The 19,710-nt window shown below is 41.7% G+C and overlaps 1 protein-coding gene across 5 annotated transcripts in view; it reads left to right on the top strand.

Annotated features, from left to right (window-relative positions):
- The window catches only part of PLCB1 (phospholipase C beta 1), a 767,658-nt gene that overhangs the window by 618,802 nt on the left and 129,146 nt on the right, over positions 1-19,710 (top strand). For all 5 annotated transcript variants that reach the window (XM_032143066.2, XM_058433160.1, XM_032143068.2 and 2 more), the window contains 3 exons: positions 5,909-6,041; positions 9,269-9,322; positions 13,799-14,018. In XM_032143066.2, the coding sequence (XP_031998957.1) occupies positions 5,909-6,041; positions 9,269-9,322; positions 13,799-14,018 (407 nt within the window). The remainder of the gene's footprint in view (positions 1-5,908; positions 6,042-9,268; positions 9,323-13,798; positions 14,019-19,710) is intronic.

Here is a 19,710-nt window from a genome sequence, read left to right as displayed (position 1 = left end):
AACCTCGTGATCCACCCGCCTCGGCCTCCCAAAGGGCTGGGATTACAGGCGTGAGCCACCGCGCCCGGCCGGAACTGCACTCTTTAGATCACTCAGACGAGGAAAGCATGATCCAACACCTCTAATAGCCCAGTAATACGTATGATATTTGAAGGACCCTTCACTTACCATGTTAACCATTCAGCTAAATCCTCCAAATCCTAATTCTCTGCCGCTCGACCATCAGATCCAAACTTTCAATGCCCAGGGTGGAAATCTTTTCAACCAGCACATCAAATGGCTTTTCCTCCTTCTATGAAACTTATAAAAATGATCTTTTCAGTTACCATTTTACTGGTCCATCTGTATTCTATTTTCAATGCACTTCTGTTCATTTTGGAATTAGGGAGCGTATAAATTCTTTTTATATTTAATTTTAACATTCAAGTTAGGCATATTTTGAAGAAAAAGATATTGCAATGATTGCATTTGGCCACTAGAGGGCAGGAACTTACTTCTGTGGTTCATTCTGCACTTTTTTTTTCACTACCCACCTAAGAAAAATCTAGTTAATGCGACTGAAGTACTACCACCTTCTGAACCTTCTTTCCTTGATAATTGCTTAATTGGAATTTAAGTCTTTGAATCAAATTAAGAAACTAGGCATTCCTAGTTTCTGTTTCTATCACAATTTCCAGTACCAGATTTTTATTCACTCATAAAACCAAATAATGGGGGAGAAATAAAATATCGACTTCTGCTGATTCTCTTGAATGGGATAAGGAATTTGGTTTTTGCACTTTGGCTTACAGATCCATATAGTGAAATTATTCGATCTTTCAATTATAATATCAGAAAGCTCAATTTTAGTATTGTACTCCTATAGGTGCTTTTTTCATTTTACAGCCATTGTTTTGCTTAACTTATTTAACTTTGTATATACAGATGCCTTTTTAGTGCAACAGGGTAGCTTTGAGAATTATGTTTACATGTATACATCTCTAGCTCAGCAGCAAGTTAAGTTATTATTACGGTTCCTTAAGCTGCTGTTATCATAGAGTGGACTGCTGCAATAGAAAAATTTAGTCTTTAGCATATAGTACGTATTCAAATACTTGTTCACAGTTTCCTGTGTGACCTCTGGCAAGTTACATGACTTTTAGTAAAGTTTTTAGTGAAGACTTTTAATAACACCTCCGATTTTTTTGCTTTATTATGGTACTGTGCGAGTTGCCTACACTGACTGGCTGTGAAAAAGCTGTTGTATGTAACAGTGTCTAACCCAGGATGATCTACAGCCACTTCTAATTGCAGTCTCCATTCGGTAAATGGATTCAATTAAAATGTATATCTATGGGCCAGGCAGGGTGGCTCACACCTGTAATCCAGCACTTTGGGAGGCCAAGACAGGCACATCGCTTGAGGTCAGGAGTTCGAGACCAGCCTGGCCAACATGGTGAAACCCTGTCTCTACTAAAAATACAAAAATTAGCTGGGTGTGGTGGTGCATGCCTGTAATCCCAGCTACTTGGGAGGCTGAGGCAAGAGAATCGCTTGAACCCAGGAGGTGGAGGTTGCAGTGAGCCAAGATTGCACTAATACACTCCAGCCTGGGTGACAGAGTGAGACTCCATCTAAAAAAAAAAAAAAAATGTGTCTACAGCCCTTAGCAAAAAAGTTTAAACATTAGTCACATATATATGTTATAGAACGTTACTAAACTCAGGCATCCCCACTGGTCCATAGCCTATTAGGAACCGGACCGCACAGCAGGAAGTGAGCAGCAGGTGAGCAAGCAAGCAAAGCTTCATCTGTGTTTATAGCCGCTCCCCATCACTCAAATTACCCCCGAGCTCTGCCTCCTGTTAGATCAGTAGTGGCATTAGATTCTCATAGGACTGTGAACCCTATTGTGAACTGCACATGTGAGAGATCTGGGTTGTGGGCTACTTATGAAAATCTAATGCATGATGATCTGTTACTGTTTCCCATCACCCCCAAATGGGCCCATCTAGTTGCAAGAAAACAAGCTCAGGGCTCCCACTGATTCTACATTATGGTGAGTTGTATAATTATTTCATTATATAGTACAGTGTAACAATAATAATAGAAATAAAGTGCACAATACATATAATGCACTTGAGTCATACTGAAACCATCCCCTCAAAAACCTCCTCTCCCCCTGGTCCATGAAAAAATTATCTTCCATGAAACTGGTCCTTGGTGCCAGAAAGGCTGGGGACCACTGACTTAACTTGTATACAGCATTTGTCTCCAGAAAATCATGAGGTCCCTGACAAGAGTCAGACTATGCAAGGATCTCCAAATTCCTTAGGCCAGTGTTTAATGTCCTCATTACTGACCCTCTTCTCTATGCCTTTGCTTGGCCACTGGGGCGAGAAGGTAAGGAGTTGTGGGCTGCAGACTAGTTGGCTCCTGGCCTACCAAGTTCCCAGCACAGCCCTGTCCCTTCAGTATTGCTAAGGATGCATGGCTCACTCTTGCACCATCTCAGAATTCCAGGCAAACTCTGCTCCTCCTGGCAGAGGGTACAGATTGGCAACTTCTGGGCCAAATGCAGTCTGAAGATGTGCTCTGTTTGGCTTCTCAGTGATTGGAAACTGGGAGAGTTCACTCAAAAATTTCGTTTTTCCATTTTTCTCAAAACCTGGGTGGCAATAGGCTAAAAATGAATAGCAACAACTGCCCCATTTACAGGCTGTCTCTCTCCTGCTCTGGACATGACCTCGCTTTGCCCAATTGCATTAAATCTACTTCACTGGTTTCTATCATTTCCATTAACTGCCTATTACTCTACAGTGTGATAGTGGCCTTAGGGGTTGTGTCCCGAGAGTGACACAGTCCACTCTACATGGAGACATCACCAGGTGTGACCCCTGGACTAAGCATTTCTCCAAAGCCTACTTCAAAGTCCAGCACCAACCCTTGGTGCCCCCTTCATCCCCAACTGCAGCCATAAAGTATTTGCCTGAATGTTTACTTAACATCTATCTGCTTTTTAAAAATATCTTTGATTTTATATATTATGCCCCTTTTTGGAAGGTGGAGGCTTTGTCTCACATGCCCTTGATAAGCAGAGATTTATTTTTTCCTTTATTTGACTCAAATTGACAATTGAACTTGGTTTCCCAAGGGCATACAGCTACATGGAGTATCTGAAAACCTAATGCAAAGCTAAAAATAAACTTGTTGGATCCAGTTTGAATGCACCTCCAGCCTAACACCTCAAGACACTAATTCTAGTTGCCAAAAAAAAAAAAAAAAAAAAAAAGCCACCATTATTACTTTCACAGAAGCTGGTTTTCTCTAACTTCCGTTCTTTCCTCCATCAAAATTTTCTTTTTCTCTATCCTTTTTCAGAGGGCTAATTTTAGTGAGCTGTCACATTGGGAAGAATCTGTTTCATTCCCCACATGGTTTTAGAAACCAACTTGGATATAATGGGGAAGGTCAGATCCCCATGGAACAGAGACATCTTCCTACCTGCTTTCTAAAGCAGCTAAGTTTGGTAACCATGGGCACCCTCTTCAGCTGGGAGGCCAGGAAAGCATTACCCCTGCTGTATTTAAGCCAAAGAACCACCCACTGTGGGTGTATAGGTCCCATGTAGTCAAATCTAGTTTTCAAGGGAAGCAAGAAATCCATTGTTTCAATATAAGATCACCTTAATTAAAAGATTTGACAACATTGGCTGAGCCAAAGAAAATGCATCCATGTACTCCATTGGGACCATGAGTTTCCAGTGTGCAATGTCTTGCTGAACAAAACATACACAATCCTTTCCCTTTGCATATCATTCTAGGGAGAATTTTTCTGATGGATGTAACTAAATAGTGTGATCATACTGGCACTTACCCATCAGAAGTAGTCATTTTTCAAAAGAAAGATTCTGCCATGTTGAGCTATACAAGCTGCCCCGGTTACTTGTTTAGGCTCCTGTCTCCCCTAACTGATGTCCAACCACTGCTACTAAGGGCTCTTCCAGCACTGAGCAGGGTGTAGTAGACAAGCAGGGATGATTTGTTGAATTGAAATAAGTTCTGCCGTCACTTGCTGTTTTGGAAGATGCTTTAAAGATGATTTGGGAAACAGATTAAAAGCCACTGGTGACAGTGTCACTATTTTCACTCTTATCTTACTTTTTATAAAAATGTTATTATAGGTCATTTTTTCATCTGTAATGACATGCCAAAATGTCACAATGTTGGGCTCCAAATGACTTCTGGAAAAATACATTTCCTACTGTATTTTTAAAATGTGCTACAAAGTAGAACATTGGGATAGCCTCATTGTCAGTAAAACCTGCCAGGGACTTTGAAGGCAATTCTGATGAAGAGTTACAGAGAATTTAGCACATTGAAAAGCAACATTAAAAGAGTATGTAGGCAATTATTTTGTAAGGATCAGCATTTATTCAACAAACATTTTTAAACTGTTTACTCTGTATAAGGTATGTTGAATTAGCTGCTGGAGGGTGTCGAATGAAGATTTCACGTTTCAATGCATTTATTATTATTATTCATTGATAGTATTCCACAAGCTTAAATGTTTTATTTGTTTTATGTCAACATAAATAACAAACAGATGCTGTCTAAAAGAAAATGATATTATTTAAGAATAGGGCATACTAAATTATGTGCTTAGTCAGGGAGGGAAGGAAGACAAAGGTTTTTAAAGGATAAATGAGGAGGATTACACAATTGTTTTGAGATTATTATCCTTGGCTACAAGGATCAATAACAAGAATGATATCAGTCTGAGGTTGGACAGGGAGTTGCTAAGCAGGTGTCCTCACAGAAGTATTTTTTGTGTAAAGTTGCAATGGCCTTTGTACAAGGTGATGGCTTTTGCAGAGTCTTTTGTGAGAGTTTTTCTTATCAGGCATTTATGAGTGAGAACCTTCTCTTTATGACATTCCCTGGCTCTTTTTGTCAGGGGTTTTTGAGTTTTTGTTGTTGTTGTTGTTGTTGTTGTTGTTTTAATATAAGGGACTCCATTTAGATTCTGAAAACTTTCACATTATTTAACGTCCACATATTTACTCTGTGCCAGAAACAATTCTAAGTACTTTATAAGTATTAACTTGTTTAATCATCTAAACAATCTAACAAGATAATATAATGATCCCCAGTAAACACCTGTCTTCATCTATAAGGATAAAGAAATGGAAGCACAGAGAGTTAAGTGAACTGCCCCAAATCACGCCGCTGGTAAACTGCAGGGCCGGAATCTGAACCCAGGCAAGCTGTGCTCCAAAGTGTGTGTTCTTATCCATCACATCAATTAGCTCATTCTGTAAAACAACCCCAAACTGGGCAGCTTATAACGTCAACTAGTTATTATTTTTCATGCATTATCTAGTCAGCTGGGCAGGTCTGCAGATCCAGACCAGATTCATAGTCTCAGCTCATCTCAGCCGGGTTCACTCAAGTGTATGTGCTCAGCTGGGGACTGGCTGGTCCAGGACATCCTTGACCAGGATGACTCGCTCTCCTCCAGAAGAGCTGGATGAGAGACCAGGATGACTCAGACCTCTCATCTTCCATTGCTGTAATAGGGCCCCGAGGAACAGTGGAAAAATTTGCAAGGGTCTTTTGTATCAAGTTTGCGATTCTCTGATTGACCAAAGCAAATCACATGGTCTGGTCCAGAGTCAGTGTGGAAGGACACCACCAACAGGCATAGACGTAGGTTGGTGTAAAAATTGGAGACTTTAATACAATTAACCTCCCATAGTCGTGGCTCAACACTATGCTGTTTTAACCCTGCTTTCCAGGGAGCATCAAATTTGATATTTCCAACTCCAAAAGAATTGTGAAGATGCTGTAAAATGTAGCCTTGTTGGTTTAGGAAGGCAAGAAGAGAATAAAAAGCAATGTGGAAAATGAAAGGATATTTATAATTTTAGGCTGATCCTGGAGAAACACCATCAGAGGCTCCAAGTGAAGCGAGAACGACCCCAGCAGAAAATGGGGTGAATCACACTACAACCCTGACACCCAAGCCACCCTCCCAGGCTCTCCACAGCCAGCCAGCTCCAGGTAAGCCATCTGGAAAGAGCTGGACAACATGAGCAAGATCCTTCAGTTCATTAGTGCCACTGAAGGAGGCGCTGTGATGTGGGTAGCTAAAGCATCAAGTGAGGAAAGATGTGTGGACTTAGCAGGTGCTCCGTCAATGTGCAACTGATGAATGAAAGCCAGAAGAGATTCATATGTGCTCATCTGGCTCTACAGATAACTTATGAAACCACAACAAAAAAATCACCCAGATTTCCTGTGTCCTTTTTCAGTGATGAATTATGACCCATCTGCTGGCACGGTTTGAGAAGAATTCTCCAAGCAGCTTATAGACAACCATGCCTTAGAAGTGCATTCTTAGTCCTGCTTCGTTAATTCCGTGCCAAGGGCTCCTTTCCTTCTTTCTCCAACTTTCTTTTCAGCATCTTTGAGTGTCTGCCATGTGCTGGACACATTGCTAAGCCTTTCATATGGATCATTTCAGGTCCCCCCCATACAGGCCCAGAGAGTAGATTCTACAACTGTCCCCATTGTGCAGATGAATGAGCTGCCATTTTCAGGTGATAAAGTAGTTATTGAAGGCCACAGAGCCAGGGAAGAGTGAACTCAGGCCTGATGCGGTTCCCGATGATACTAACATCCTTGCTTTTAGCTCCTATATTCCAACCAAAGCCACGCTCATGTCTCATTTCTCTAAATAAATAAAAATAAATAAAATAAAAATCCTTTGATTTCTACACAGCTAACTTTGACATTTAATCTTATGCAGCTTTGTGTAACTATTCCTTGTGTGTATGTCCGGTTTACCCCAGTAGATGGGAGGCTTCCTAGGTAGAGTTCAGTTTGATGCCTCCTCTGTACATCACACAGTGCTGGGGAATAGCATATCCCTGATAATTTCTTGTTGAATTGGTTAATAAAGTAAACAAAAGGGAACAGAATATCCTTCCATAAAGGTGTGGAAAGGAGCTCCTTTCTTTGTCATACTAGGTCAGGGTGCCAATAGATCCAGATCTTTTATTTAGGGTGGAAGGGTATTTCTCATGGGAGAGAATGAGAATTTAAAGAAAAAAACAAATTATGTTTAATTTGTATCAGACATGCTTGAACTGCTTTCTAAAAGGTTGCTGGCCAGGCATGGTGGCTCATGCCCGTAATCCCAGTACTTTGGAAGGTTGAGGGAAGTGGATCACTTGAGGTCAGCAGTTCAGGACCAACCTGGCCAACATGGTGAAACCCCCATCTCTACTAAAAATACATAAGTTAGCCTGGCATGGTGGTGCATGCCTGTAGTTCCAGCAACTCAGGAGGCCGAGGCAGGAGAATCGCTTGAACCCGGGAGGCGGAGGTTGCAGTAAGCTGAGATCGCACCACTGCACTCTAGCCTGAGTGATAGAGTGAGGCTCCATCTCAAAAAAAAAAAAAAAAGGCTGCCGAAGTCAGTAATAGTAAGAAGATGACTTTATAAACAAGAAGTAAATTTTCAAATAAAGAGATTTACATACCAAATACAAACATCTTGAGTGCTTCTGAAATATAAATCCATCATTTAAATGTGAGTAAATAGTCATGTGTTCCTGAAAGTAAAAGAGAATTTAGCATTTTCACATTTAACTTTTTTAACTTGATATTTTGGAATAATTTAACTTACAGAAAACATTTTTTAAATGGCACAGAATACATTGCAAAAATAGCCTCTTCTTCCCCTAAAGTTAACATCTCACGGGATCGTGGGGCAATCATCAAAACCAGGAAATTAACATTGGCACGATACTCTGACCTGAACTGCACACTTTATTTGGACTAACCTGCTTTCCACTAATGTCCTTTTACTGTTCAAGATTCCAACGCAGGATCCCAAATTGTATTTTATTGTCATGATTCTTTAGTCTCCTTTAATCTATGGCAGTCCCGCAGTCTTTCCTGTCTTTCATAACCTTGGTACTTTGGAAGAACTCTGGTCAGTTATTTTGTAGAAGGTCCCTCAGTCTGGGTTGGTCCGACGTTTCCCCATGATTAGGTTGAGGGCATGCATTTGGACAAGAGCACCACACAAGTGATTCTCGCCCTTCTCAGTGCATCACATCACGGATATATGGTGGTGCTGGGTCTCATCACCGATCATATGGGATCACTTGGTTAAGGTGGTTTCTCCACTGAAAGTTATTATTTTCCTCTTAGATATATTGGGGGAGCTACTTTGAGACTGTGTGAATATCCTGTTCTTCCTTAAACTTTTACTTACTGATTTTAACATTCACCAATGGATCTTTCCTGTAACAGTTATTACTGCCTAGTGGTCAACATTTGACTTTTATTTTTATTTTACTTTATTTTATTTTGAGACAGAGTTTGGCTCTTGTTGCCCAGGCTGGAGTGCAATGGTGTGATCTCAGCTCACTGCAACCTCTGTCTCCTGGGTTCAAGCGATTCTCCTGCCTCAGCCTCCCGAGTAGCTGGGATTACAGGCGTGTACCACCACACCCAGCTAATTTTGTATTTTTAGTAAAGATGGGGTTTCACGGTGTTGGTCAGGCTGCTCTCGAGCTCCTGACCTCAGGTGATCCATCTGCCTTGGCCTCCCAACGTTTGACTTTTAAAAGGCCCCTTGTCATTCCTGATTTAGCCAGAAGATGGCAATAGCATTGCCCAAACTGAATTTGTTTCGCCTCCAAGTGGATGTCTTTTCTCTTTTCTCTCCTTTTAAATGGGGCATATAATAATATAATATCACTTTTTTTTTTTTTTTTTTGGAGACAGACTTTCACTCACTCTGTCACATAGGCTGGAGTGCAGTGGCATGATCTCAGTCCACTGCAAACTCCACCTCCTGGCTTCAAGTGATTCTCCTGCTTCAGCCGACCAGGTAGCTGGGATTACAAGTACCCGCCACCATGCTCCGCTACTTTGTTTATTTTTAGTAGAGACAGGGTTTCACCATATTGCCAGGCTGGTCTTGAACTCCTGACCTCAAGTGATCTGCCTGCCTCGGCCTCCCAAATTGCCGGGATTACAGGAATGAGCCACTGCACCTGGCCTAATGTTACATTTAATTAGGTTTGTCTCAAAGCTGCAAATGAAGACTTTTTAAGAATAATTTTTATAAAGAATTTTCTCACACAGTTTGTCATTTCTCTGAAAAGAGATTTAGATTCAAGGCCCAAATATGTTTGTTTGCTTGTTTGTTTACAGGAAGAATAAAATTTAAAAAGTTGAAGAGGCTATTTATTTTATCTTTTATATTACAGGTTCTGTAAAGGCACCTGCCAAAACAGAAGATCTTATTCAGAGTGTCTTAACAGGTAAATGCCACCCTTTCCCCCCATGGAATTAAGCAGCTGAGTATTACACAGTGGAAGTATTTAGAGGAGAGGAAATTTCCATTCATATCTGACAAACAACATCATTAATGTTTCTTCTTCTAAAAAATCTAGAGACATACACTTTTAGTTTAGTCTACATGATATGATATAATCACAGAGAGGTAACCATACTTTGTGGCTAGAACCCTACTGCCGTAAAAATAATGTAGTTTCACAAGATAGCTATTTCAGCATCGAAGAATAGTTTCATCCTGGAAATGTAACCCAGTGAACAAGAATGCGTGTCTTCCCAAATTGCCAACAATAAACTATAGTTTAGATATGCAGAATATGATCCATTTGTGAGCATAAAATGCACAGTGTTTAAGAACTGTGATACAGTTTGGAATTATTTTATATTTGGTTAGTCACATAAACTAGTGGAACTAAAATTGGTACAAGCTTTGTGCAGTACAATTAGCAGTATGTGGTGGAATCTTAAAAATATTTACAATACTCGGCTCAATGTACAACAGAAATGTACACACATGTTCACCAAAAACAGCACCACTGGTAAGGGCCAAATCTAGAAACAACCCAATGTCCATCAGCCGTAAGGTAGGTAAATAAATTGTGATAAATTCCTAGCATAGAACAGGAGGCAGCTGCAGGAATAAATAAACTTACATCACACACAACATGGATAAAACTCCAGCATAATGTTGAGGAAAAAAGCCAGACACAAAAGAGCATGTTCTGTAGGATTCCATATACACCAACTTCAAAGACAAAACTAATCGTGCTGTGGAAACCTGGATTTGGATTATACTTAGTGGGAGACGGGAACCAAAAAGGAAGGCTTCTGGGATGCTGGTAAAATTCTGACTTCGACCTAAGTGATGGCTATTGAAGCACATTGACTTTGGGAGAATTTACAAGGCTGTACTTTTGTGATTTATGCACTTTGATGTGTATATTTGCATTTCATCAAGAAATGCATAAAATATGCGTAGAAAAATTACTTGAGGAAAGTATTCAAAGAAAACAAAACATGGTTTGGTTTGGTTTGGTTTTTGAGACGAAGTCTCACTCTGTCACCCAGGCTGGAGCGCAATGGTGCAATCTCGGCTGACTGCAACCTCCACCTCCCGGGTTCAAGCAATTCTCCTGCCTCAGCCTCCCAAATAGCTGGGATTACAAGCACACGCCACCACTCCTGGCTAATTTTGTATTTTTAGTAGAGACGGTGATTCGCCACGTTGGCCAGGCTGGTCTCGAACTCCTGATCTCAGGTGATCCACCCGCCTCAGCCTCCCAAAGTTTTGGGATTACAGGCGTGAGCCACTGTGCCTCCCAACAAAACATGTTTTTAAAAAATTTAGTTGTAGGCTGGGTGTGGTGGCTCACGCCTGTAATCCCAGTACTTGGGGAGGCCAAGGTGGGGGCGGATCATCTGAGGTTGGGAGTTCGAGACCAGCCTGACCAACATGGAGAAACCCCATCTCTACTAAAAATTACAAAATTAGCCACCGTGGTGGCATGCACCTATAATCCCAGCTACTCAGGAAGCTGAGGCAGGAAATTCGCTTGAACCCAGGAGGCAGAGGTTGCGGTGAGCCAAGATTGTGCCATTGCACTCCAGCCTGGGCAACAAGCGCGAAACTCTGTCTCAAAAAAAAAAAAAAAAAAAAAAAAGATTAGTTTCATGGGAAACAATACCATATTAATGCATACAACAAGAGACAGAAGTGTTCCTAGAATGTTATTTAAAATAATGTAAATGAATGGACAAAAGGCAATGGTCTGTACCAATACATTTGCTGTGATTATATCTTGGTGGCTTATTTATAAATGATATTTGTGTCTTTATATAAGTGTGTATTGCCTTTATACTTAAGAGCATATTCTAAGGAACAGCCTCTCATCTACAGACTTTTTAAAAATAATAGTTTATGTGGATTTATTTCTAATCCTAGGTTAGAACATCTAGAGCCTTATTTCCAAACTGCCTATAGCTGATATGCTATAAACCACTTTTAAAGAAATAGAATTGCATCTGCCACCAAGAATGCAGCAATTCCTTGGGATTATAAATTCTTAATGTAATAACTTATTATGCAACCATAATGAGTCAATTTGGGCCTGAGGGAAACCATTAAATAAATGTACCTGATTTTCTCCATGGCCTCATTCTCAAAAGAAATCGAATATCAGGAGAATAGACACAGTATAAGAAAAGGAAACATATTTCTATTGCTTAAAGACCTTAACATTTAATAACATAAATTATTATTCTAGTTTCAATGTTTATTCACTAGACATCTTATTTTCTATTCAGGTCTCTTCTTATTCACAGCATATAGTATTTCTGAATCTCTTGATAGTTTTAAATATTTATGGTAACATTTTTTGTTCCTAGAAGCAGGACATTCAATTCAAAGCATGGAAACATGTGAACTATGACTTGATCTAGGTCCATATAAATGATAATTCACTGAAGTTAAGATACCATCAGTTGTAAAGCAGTCTATGTTCATGTATTGCTAAAAAAGAAAAGCACTGACCGACCGTCATACCCCACCAACCATAAGATGCATCTTGATTTCAGAAATGTTAACATATTTTTTAAATGCACGTTCTAGAATTGATTGAATATATCAGTAAAATACAGATTTGTTTTGTTTTGTTTTGAGATGGAGTCTCACTCTGTCACCCAGGCTGGAGTGCAATGGTGTGATCACAGCTCATTGCAATCTCCATCTCCTGGGTTCAAGTGATTCTCCTGCCTCAGCCTCCCGAGTAGCTGGGATTACAGGCGCCCGCCACCACGCCTGGCCAATTTTTGCGTATTTATTTATTTATTTATTTATTTATTTATTTAGAGACAGAGTCTCACTCTGCCGCCCAGGCTGGAGTGCAGTGGAGCAATCTTGGCTCACTGCAACCTCTCCTTCCCCGGTTCAAGCAATTCTCCTGCCTCAGCCCCTGGAGCAGCTGGGATTATAGGCGTGTGCCACCATGCCCAGCTGATTTTTGCGTTTTTAGTAGACACAGGAGTTTTGCCATGTTGGCCAGGCTGGTCTTGAACTCCTGACCTCAGATGATCCATCCACGTTAGCCTCCAAAAGTGCTGGGATTACAGGCATGAGCCACTGCGCTCGGCCCAGAATGTTTTAAGGTCAGGCGCTATCACATTAAAAGTTTTCTCAGCGTGGGATAAAAAAATCAGCCAGGCATGGTGACTCATGCCTGGAAATTCCAGCACTTTGGGAAGCCTAGGAGGGCGGATCACTTGAGGCTGGGAGTTTGAGACCAGGCTGGCCAACATGGCGAAACCCCGTCTCCACAAAAATTAGAAAGTAATTATCCGGGCGTGTTGGTGCATGCTTGTAATCCCAGCTACTTGGGAGGCTGAGACGTGAGAATCACTTGAACCCGCGAGGTGGAGGTTGCAGTAAGCTGAGATCGCGCCACTGCACTCCAGCCTGTGCAACAGAGCAAGACTCTGTATCAAAAAAGAAAATAATAATAACAATAATATAGTAATGTAGGGTGCTAGTAAGCCTCTGGTGACTTTGTGCAAATTATATTAAGAGATCTTCCCTCAATATACTTTACTGCTATATGCTTTTATGATAAATGTACCAACTTACGATGTTTGTACTGTAAATGGTACCTTTTAGAAAGGGTGCTGTAGAACCTGCAGTTATTTTCTAAGCCTCCACAGGCACAGTACCAGAAACTGAGTTAAATACTTTCCATGAATTCTTTTATTTCATCATCTTAACAACCCTATAAAGTTATAGAAGTATTATAATCCTTATAGCAATGCTGTTGGTGCCCTGCCCAGATTCCTAGTACAGCTGGTGCACCTGTCTCCTGGCTGGTGGTGAGGGTTGGCTGTTAACAGTTCATAACTTCTCCTTCTCTGCAAAATTGCCCTCAACCAACAGGAAGCCCCCTCTCCAGATGGTTATGCCTCCCTGCACTGAATGTTCCAAATATGCAAGAAGCTCACCTTCTTGCCTCAAGATGAGACCAGCTCAGTGGTACAACTCACACTCCAGCGCTTCCCCATGGGATCAGGCAGAGACCAGACTCCATCCTTCTGAGACCACACCCTTGCTCAGCTCCTTCCCCAGCCCCGTCTGCTTCCCTGGCTCCCCTACTCGGAGAATCCCTCAGTAAATCACGTGCACCTGAATTCCCACCTCGCATTCTGCTTCTAGGGAACCCAAACTAAAAATATATGTATTCAAATGAAGCAATTGGGTCTCTGCGAAGTTTAGTAAGGTAGTCTCAAAGTTAGCAAGTGATAGAGCCAAACTGGAACCCAGACAGAGCTGACATCAAGCTTTGCTCTTAAACTCTAGCTGGGCAAGATCAACCATTTCTTCCTAAGAAGGTGGCCGCTCTTCTTTCCATCTGGACGTTCAGCCCTCCCATTCCCTTAGCTTTCATATTAATTTGTTGCAGAAGTGGAAGCACAGACCATCGAAGAACTAAAGCAACAGAAATCGTTTGTGAAACTTCAAAAGAAACACTACAAAGAAATGAAAGACCTGGTTAAGAGACACCACAAGAAAACCACTGACCTTATCAAAGAACACACTACCAAGTATAATGAAATTCAGAATGACTACTTGAGAAGGAGAGCAGCTTTGGAAAAGTCCGCCAAAAAGGACAGTAAGAAAAAGTAAGTTCAATGAATATTTTTAGTTTGTTTCATAGCATGAAGAGTTGTTAACATGGATTTTTAATGTTTTATATCATATTTTTGGGCCTGTACCATGGCAAGAAAACCACCTAATCTCCTCCGTTCTCCACAGCTTTTGAGGTACCTTAGCCCAGATTTGCTTGTGGATTGAATTTTTTTATTTGACCAAATTCTGAGAATAAATATGCAGGAAGTCCTCCTGTGAGTCTAGCCTGCGATCCCAATTCCAATTAACTAACTTCCTATTATTACAGCTGCCAGTCTCATGGGTATGAGACTTTGCCTGGGGTACCTAGAACCTAGTTGGAGAGGCAGCTGGTTTTTTTTTTTTGAGACAGTCTTGCCCTGTCACCCAGACTGGAGTGCAGTGACATCATCTCGGCTCACTGCAACTTCTGCCTCCAGAGTTTCAGTGATTCTTGTGCCTCAGCCTCCAAAGAAGCTGGGATTATGCCACTACACCTGGCTAATTTTTGTATTTTTAGTAGAGATGGGGTTTTACCAGGTTGCCCAGCTGGTCTTGAACTCCTGGCATCAAGTGATCTGCCTGCCTCGGCCTCCCAAAGTGCTGGGATTATAGGCATGAGCCACCACGCCCGGCCACAACTAGTCTTATAGAAAAGAGAAGCTTACTATCCTTTGCTACCCTCTCTGAAATCCATAATGCCCTACACAGGTGACTCTAATGTTTGGGCCTGGGTTCCCACAGCCCCATATACCCAAACATTGATGATGAGAAGCATCTCTCACACATTCACTTAATTTTTATTGAGTGCCTACTGTGCCCTGGGGACACAGCAATAAACATGACCTACCCAATCATCTTAAATAGCTAACATGGTAATGTGGGCAACATAAACAATAAACAACAAACACACAGCATCATCTCGGGCTGTGATGGGGACTATCAAGGAAAGAAGTAAACAGGACCATGGGATAGAGAATGACTAGAGATAGGAGATCCCTTCTGACATGTTGATCTGCAATAAGGTGGCACGGAAAGAATAAAGCCTGGTCAGCTCTGCAAAGAACTAGGGAGACTTATTCCAGCCTGAGGAAACCGCAAGTGCAAAGGCCCTCAGGCGGGAAAAAAATGTGCTTGTTCCAGGAACAGTAAAGCTGGCAAAGTGGGTGAAACATTGTAAACCATGAGAGGAGTGAAACAGGATGAGATCAGAGAAACAGGAGGGAATCCCACTGCTAGGTTCTCTAGAGCTGGAGCAAGCAACAGTTCAAAATGTATTGAACGTACAATAAGATTCTACTGAAGAAAGAAATTGATATGGCGAAATTTGAGAGTCTCAGAGCAGTGACTCTAGCTGCTGTGTGGAAGAGGGACCCTCAAGCTGTGCATCTCAAATGAACATGAGTCACCGGGGATCTTGTTAGGTGCGGGTTCTGACTCCATGTCTGAATTGGGGCCTGAGCAGCACCAGGTGATGCTGATTCTGCAGTTCCATGGACAACATTCTGAATAGTGAGGATCAAGGGCTCAGAGTGAAAGCGGGAGACCAGTTAGGAAACTTTTTCATGAGGTCCAGCTGAGTAATGATGGTGGTTTGGTCTAGGATGACGCTGGTAGACATGGAGAGAAGGGGATGAATTCTTGATGTGTTTTAAAAAGAGCGTAAAATACGGGGTCAGAGGCCTGGAAGAGAGAAGCCTGCTTGTACGTCTCTGCAATTCCCAGGTATCCTTTAGAGAATGAAACTCATGGTGTTACCCACACCAGATGTGTTCATGACACTCCATTATCTAGACTCGATCAGCGCGTCTCAAATTTCAGTGTGCATATGAATCACTTGCAGCATTTGCTAAACATAGACCCTCAGGCCCTGACCCTAGAGTTTCTGCTTCAGGGGCCTCCTTCAGTAGGGACTGAGCTTCTGAGCTTCTGAGCTTCTAACGAGTTCCTAAGGTTTGCTGATGCTGCTGGTCCACAGACTTCCCACTGATGGGCCCTGGTCTATAATCATTCAGGAGCATCCTAGAAATTGAAGGGTGGCTGAAAGGCCTTCTTTGGTCTAATCCCTGCCTCTCTTCCCAGCACTTCACATGAAAACCTGTACCTTCTGCTGAGTTCTCACCGTGATGAGATAGGGCAGTTAGGATTCTCTGGGCTCAGGGCCCTTCTTCAATTGCAAGACTCTTATGTGAACAATGCAGACGCTGCTCTAAACTCCCAACAAAGACCTGCTTCCAAATGTGAGGATGCCGTGTGGATTTCGGAGTGTCATCTGCTCTCAGAACCCCACATGTGGACTGCTCATCATAGCTTATCACAGGACCTTGTGGACACAGGGTCTGGCGGACCACAGGGGGCTTCCTCTCTTGCACCCTATCAAGGGCCGTTCCCAGTTCTGGAATAGCATTTCATTGAGTGTCAACAAAGTGATGGGCATATGTGTCATATCAGTTTCCTAGGGTTGCTGTAAAAAGTACAGCAAACTGGATGGCTTAAAACAATAAAAATGTATTTCCACACAGTTTTGGAGGCTAGGAATTCAAAATCAAGGTGTCACCTGGGTGCAGTGGCTCACGCCTATAATCCCAGCACTTTGGGAGGCTAAGGTGGGAGGATCACTTGAGGCCAGGAGTTTGAGACCAGCCTGGGCAATATGGTGAAAACTCCTTCTCTACTAAAAATACAAAAATTAGCCAGGTCTGGTGGCACACACCCGTAATCCCAGCTACTTGAGAGGCTGAGGTAGGAGGATTGCTTGAACCAGGAGATGGAGGTTGCAGTGAGCCAAGATGGTGCCACTACACTCCAGCCTGGGCAACAGAGAAGGACTCTGTCTCAAGACAAAACAAAAGAAAACAAAAAAACGAAATCAAGGTGTTGGTGGACTATGCGCTCTCTGAAAAGTCTAGGGGAGGAATCTTTTTTTTGTTGTTTCTTCTAACTTCTGGTCGCTGGCAATCTTTGGCATTCCTTGGCTGACAGACACATCACTCCAGTCTCTACCTCCATTATCACATGAGTTCTCCCTCGTAGGTGTGTCTTGGTCCAAATTTCCCTCTTCTAATGACAGACACCAGGCATTAGATTCAGGTCCACCCTAATCCACTGTGACCTCATTCTATTTCATTTGCAACAACCTCTTTCCAAATTAGATCACAGGCTGAGGTTCTGGGCAACACCTGAAGTTTACGGGGATGTTATTTAACCCAGTACATGTGCTAATCACTTCTATGTACTATTCCATATATTTCCCACAGCAGCACTGTGAAGTGGGTACAGGCATCACCCACACTGGATAAGAGAAGACCTAAAACTCATTGAGGCCAAGTAACCTGGCCAGGGGCACATGCAACACACAAGGCTATAGTGACAGTGAGGTCATGGCATGAGATACTACTTGTGTCGGATGACATAGCAGATCTGGAATCTGCATCTCTGTAGACCTGTGACTGCTTCTGGTCCCTATACTTACAATCTTCTATCTCTACAAAACAAACAGATGCGTGAAATAACTACACCCAAATAAATTCCCTCATTAACTATCCCAAATATTATGAGATTTCTCTTCTAAATTTAGATTCCTGAAATGTCTTTGAATATCTTTTGCAGGTATATAGTATGAACTTCTTGACAATAAATAATGTTCTGCAACATGAAGTTCTGTAATCAACAACATTAATTTTTACATAAAAATATTGTCTTCAAAGTTGAATAATTAGGGAAATGAAAATAAATGCAGTGAATTTAAATTTTGTTGTTATCTTTTGAGGTCACAGACAGTTCTTGTCTTCCTCAGGGCTTATTTAGCTGTCAAGAATATTTTTTTTTTTTTTTTTTTTGAGACGGAGTCTCGCTCTGTCACCCAGGCTGGAGTGCAGTGGCGCGATCTCGGCTCACTGCAAGCTCCGCCTCCCGGGTTCACGCCATTCTCCTGCCTCAGCCTCTCCGAGTAGCTGGGACTACAGGCGCCCGCCACCACGCCCGGCTATTTTTTCTTTTTGTATTTTTACTAGAGACGGGGTTTCACCGGGTTAGCCAGGATGGTCTCGATCTCCTGACCTCGTGATCCGCCCACCTCAGCCTCCCAAAGTGCTGGGATTACAGGCGTGAGCCACCGCGCCTGGCCAAGAATATTTTTAATTTCAGTTATTTAGTGAGCACTAACAGCATTGTGTAAGACATTGTTCTTAAGTATCTTTAAACATCAACTCATAACATTTTATAATAAAAATTGTAAAATAACATTTTATTTTTAAAATAAAATGTCACTTGTGGTTTTAAAAAAAGTGTATCGTTTAGAAGATTTACAACTTTCAAAAGCAAAAGTATCCCTTAGTTCTATTTCAATATATATATATATCATTTTAATGAATTGTAGCATCAAGAGAAGTGAAAAAAAGCCTTTTAAGTTTAAATTATTGTTCCACTTAATTTTCTATACTATAGTATCTAAATTACTCTTATCAGATAGCCTATTTTTCATATGTTGGCTAACCAATGGACAATGTATTGCCAAAGATAATCCAACAATCTTCACAGCTCTAGGAAATCTTACGTAGAATTGGTTGTACATTTACTCAAAACTTTTTTGGAATCATTGTCATCAGCTTTCTCTGTAAAGATTATCTCAAAAGCTTGACTGATAATAATTGCCACTGAGAAATAAAATTTCATTCTTTAACTGAAAACTTTATAAATTACCCTGAAACTATGTAAGTATATAAGTGACCTGTCAATGGGCAAAGTAGAAGACAAACTATCACATCCTGCCTTTACTGAATAGTCTTCTTTTTTTTTTTTTTTTTTTTTTTTTTTTGAGACGGAGTCTCGCTCTGTCGCCCAGGCTGGAGTGCGGTGGCGCAATCTCGGCTCACTGCAAGCTCCGCCTCCCGGGTTCACGCCATTCTCCTGCCTCAGCCTCTCCGAGTAGCTGGGACTACAGGCGCCCGCCACCACGCCCGGCTAATTTTTTTTTTTTGTATTTTTCAGTAGAGACGGGGTTTCACCGTGGTCTCGATCTCCTGACCTCGTGATCCACCCGCCTCGGCCTCCCAAAGTGCTGGGATTACAGGCTTGAGCCACTGCGCCCGGCCAAAATCATCATTTCTTAAGGCTGGAGCGTCCTTAGAGGCCATCTAGGTGACATTTGTCACTTTTTCAAGGAGGAAGCTGAAAGCTAAAGGTATTACCATTTACCTGTAGTTACACAGCCAGTTCAAGCAAAGCTTGGCCTAAAACTTCTCCTGAATTTCTACTTTAGTCATATGTACTAGGAACCCCGAAAATCTGAGACAGTTAATTTAGCAAGTTTATTTAGTAAGTTCATTTTTCCAAGGTTCAGGACGTGCGCCTGTGACAGCCTCAGGAGGTCCAGATGACATGTGCCCAAGGTGGTCAGAGCAGTTTGGTTTTATACATTCTAGGGAGACATGAGACGTCACTCAACCTATGCAAGATGAACACTGGTTCTATCTGGAAAGGCGGGACAACTCGCAGCAAAGGCAGGAAGATGGGAAGGGGGTTTCCAGGTCATAGGTAGATAAGAGACGAATGGTTGCATTTTTTTTTTTAATTTTATTATTATTATACTTTAAGTTTTAGGGTACATGTGCACAATGTGCAGGTTTGTTACTGAGTTTCTGATTAGCCTCTTCGAAGGAGACAATCAGATGTGCATTTATCTCAGTGAGCAGAGGCATGACTTTG

Source organism: Hylobates moloch, unplaced genomic scaffold (genome assembly GCF_009828535.3).
Source record: "Hylobates moloch isolate HMO894 unplaced genomic scaffold, HMol_V3 SCAFFOLD_21, whole genome shotgun sequence".
Classification (NCBI taxonomy): domain Eukaryota; kingdom Metazoa; phylum Chordata; class Mammalia; order Primates; family Hylobatidae; genus Hylobates; species Hylobates moloch.
The sequence above is the reverse complement of the archived record's forward strand: the minus strand, read 5'-3'. Positions and strand labels throughout refer to the sequence as shown.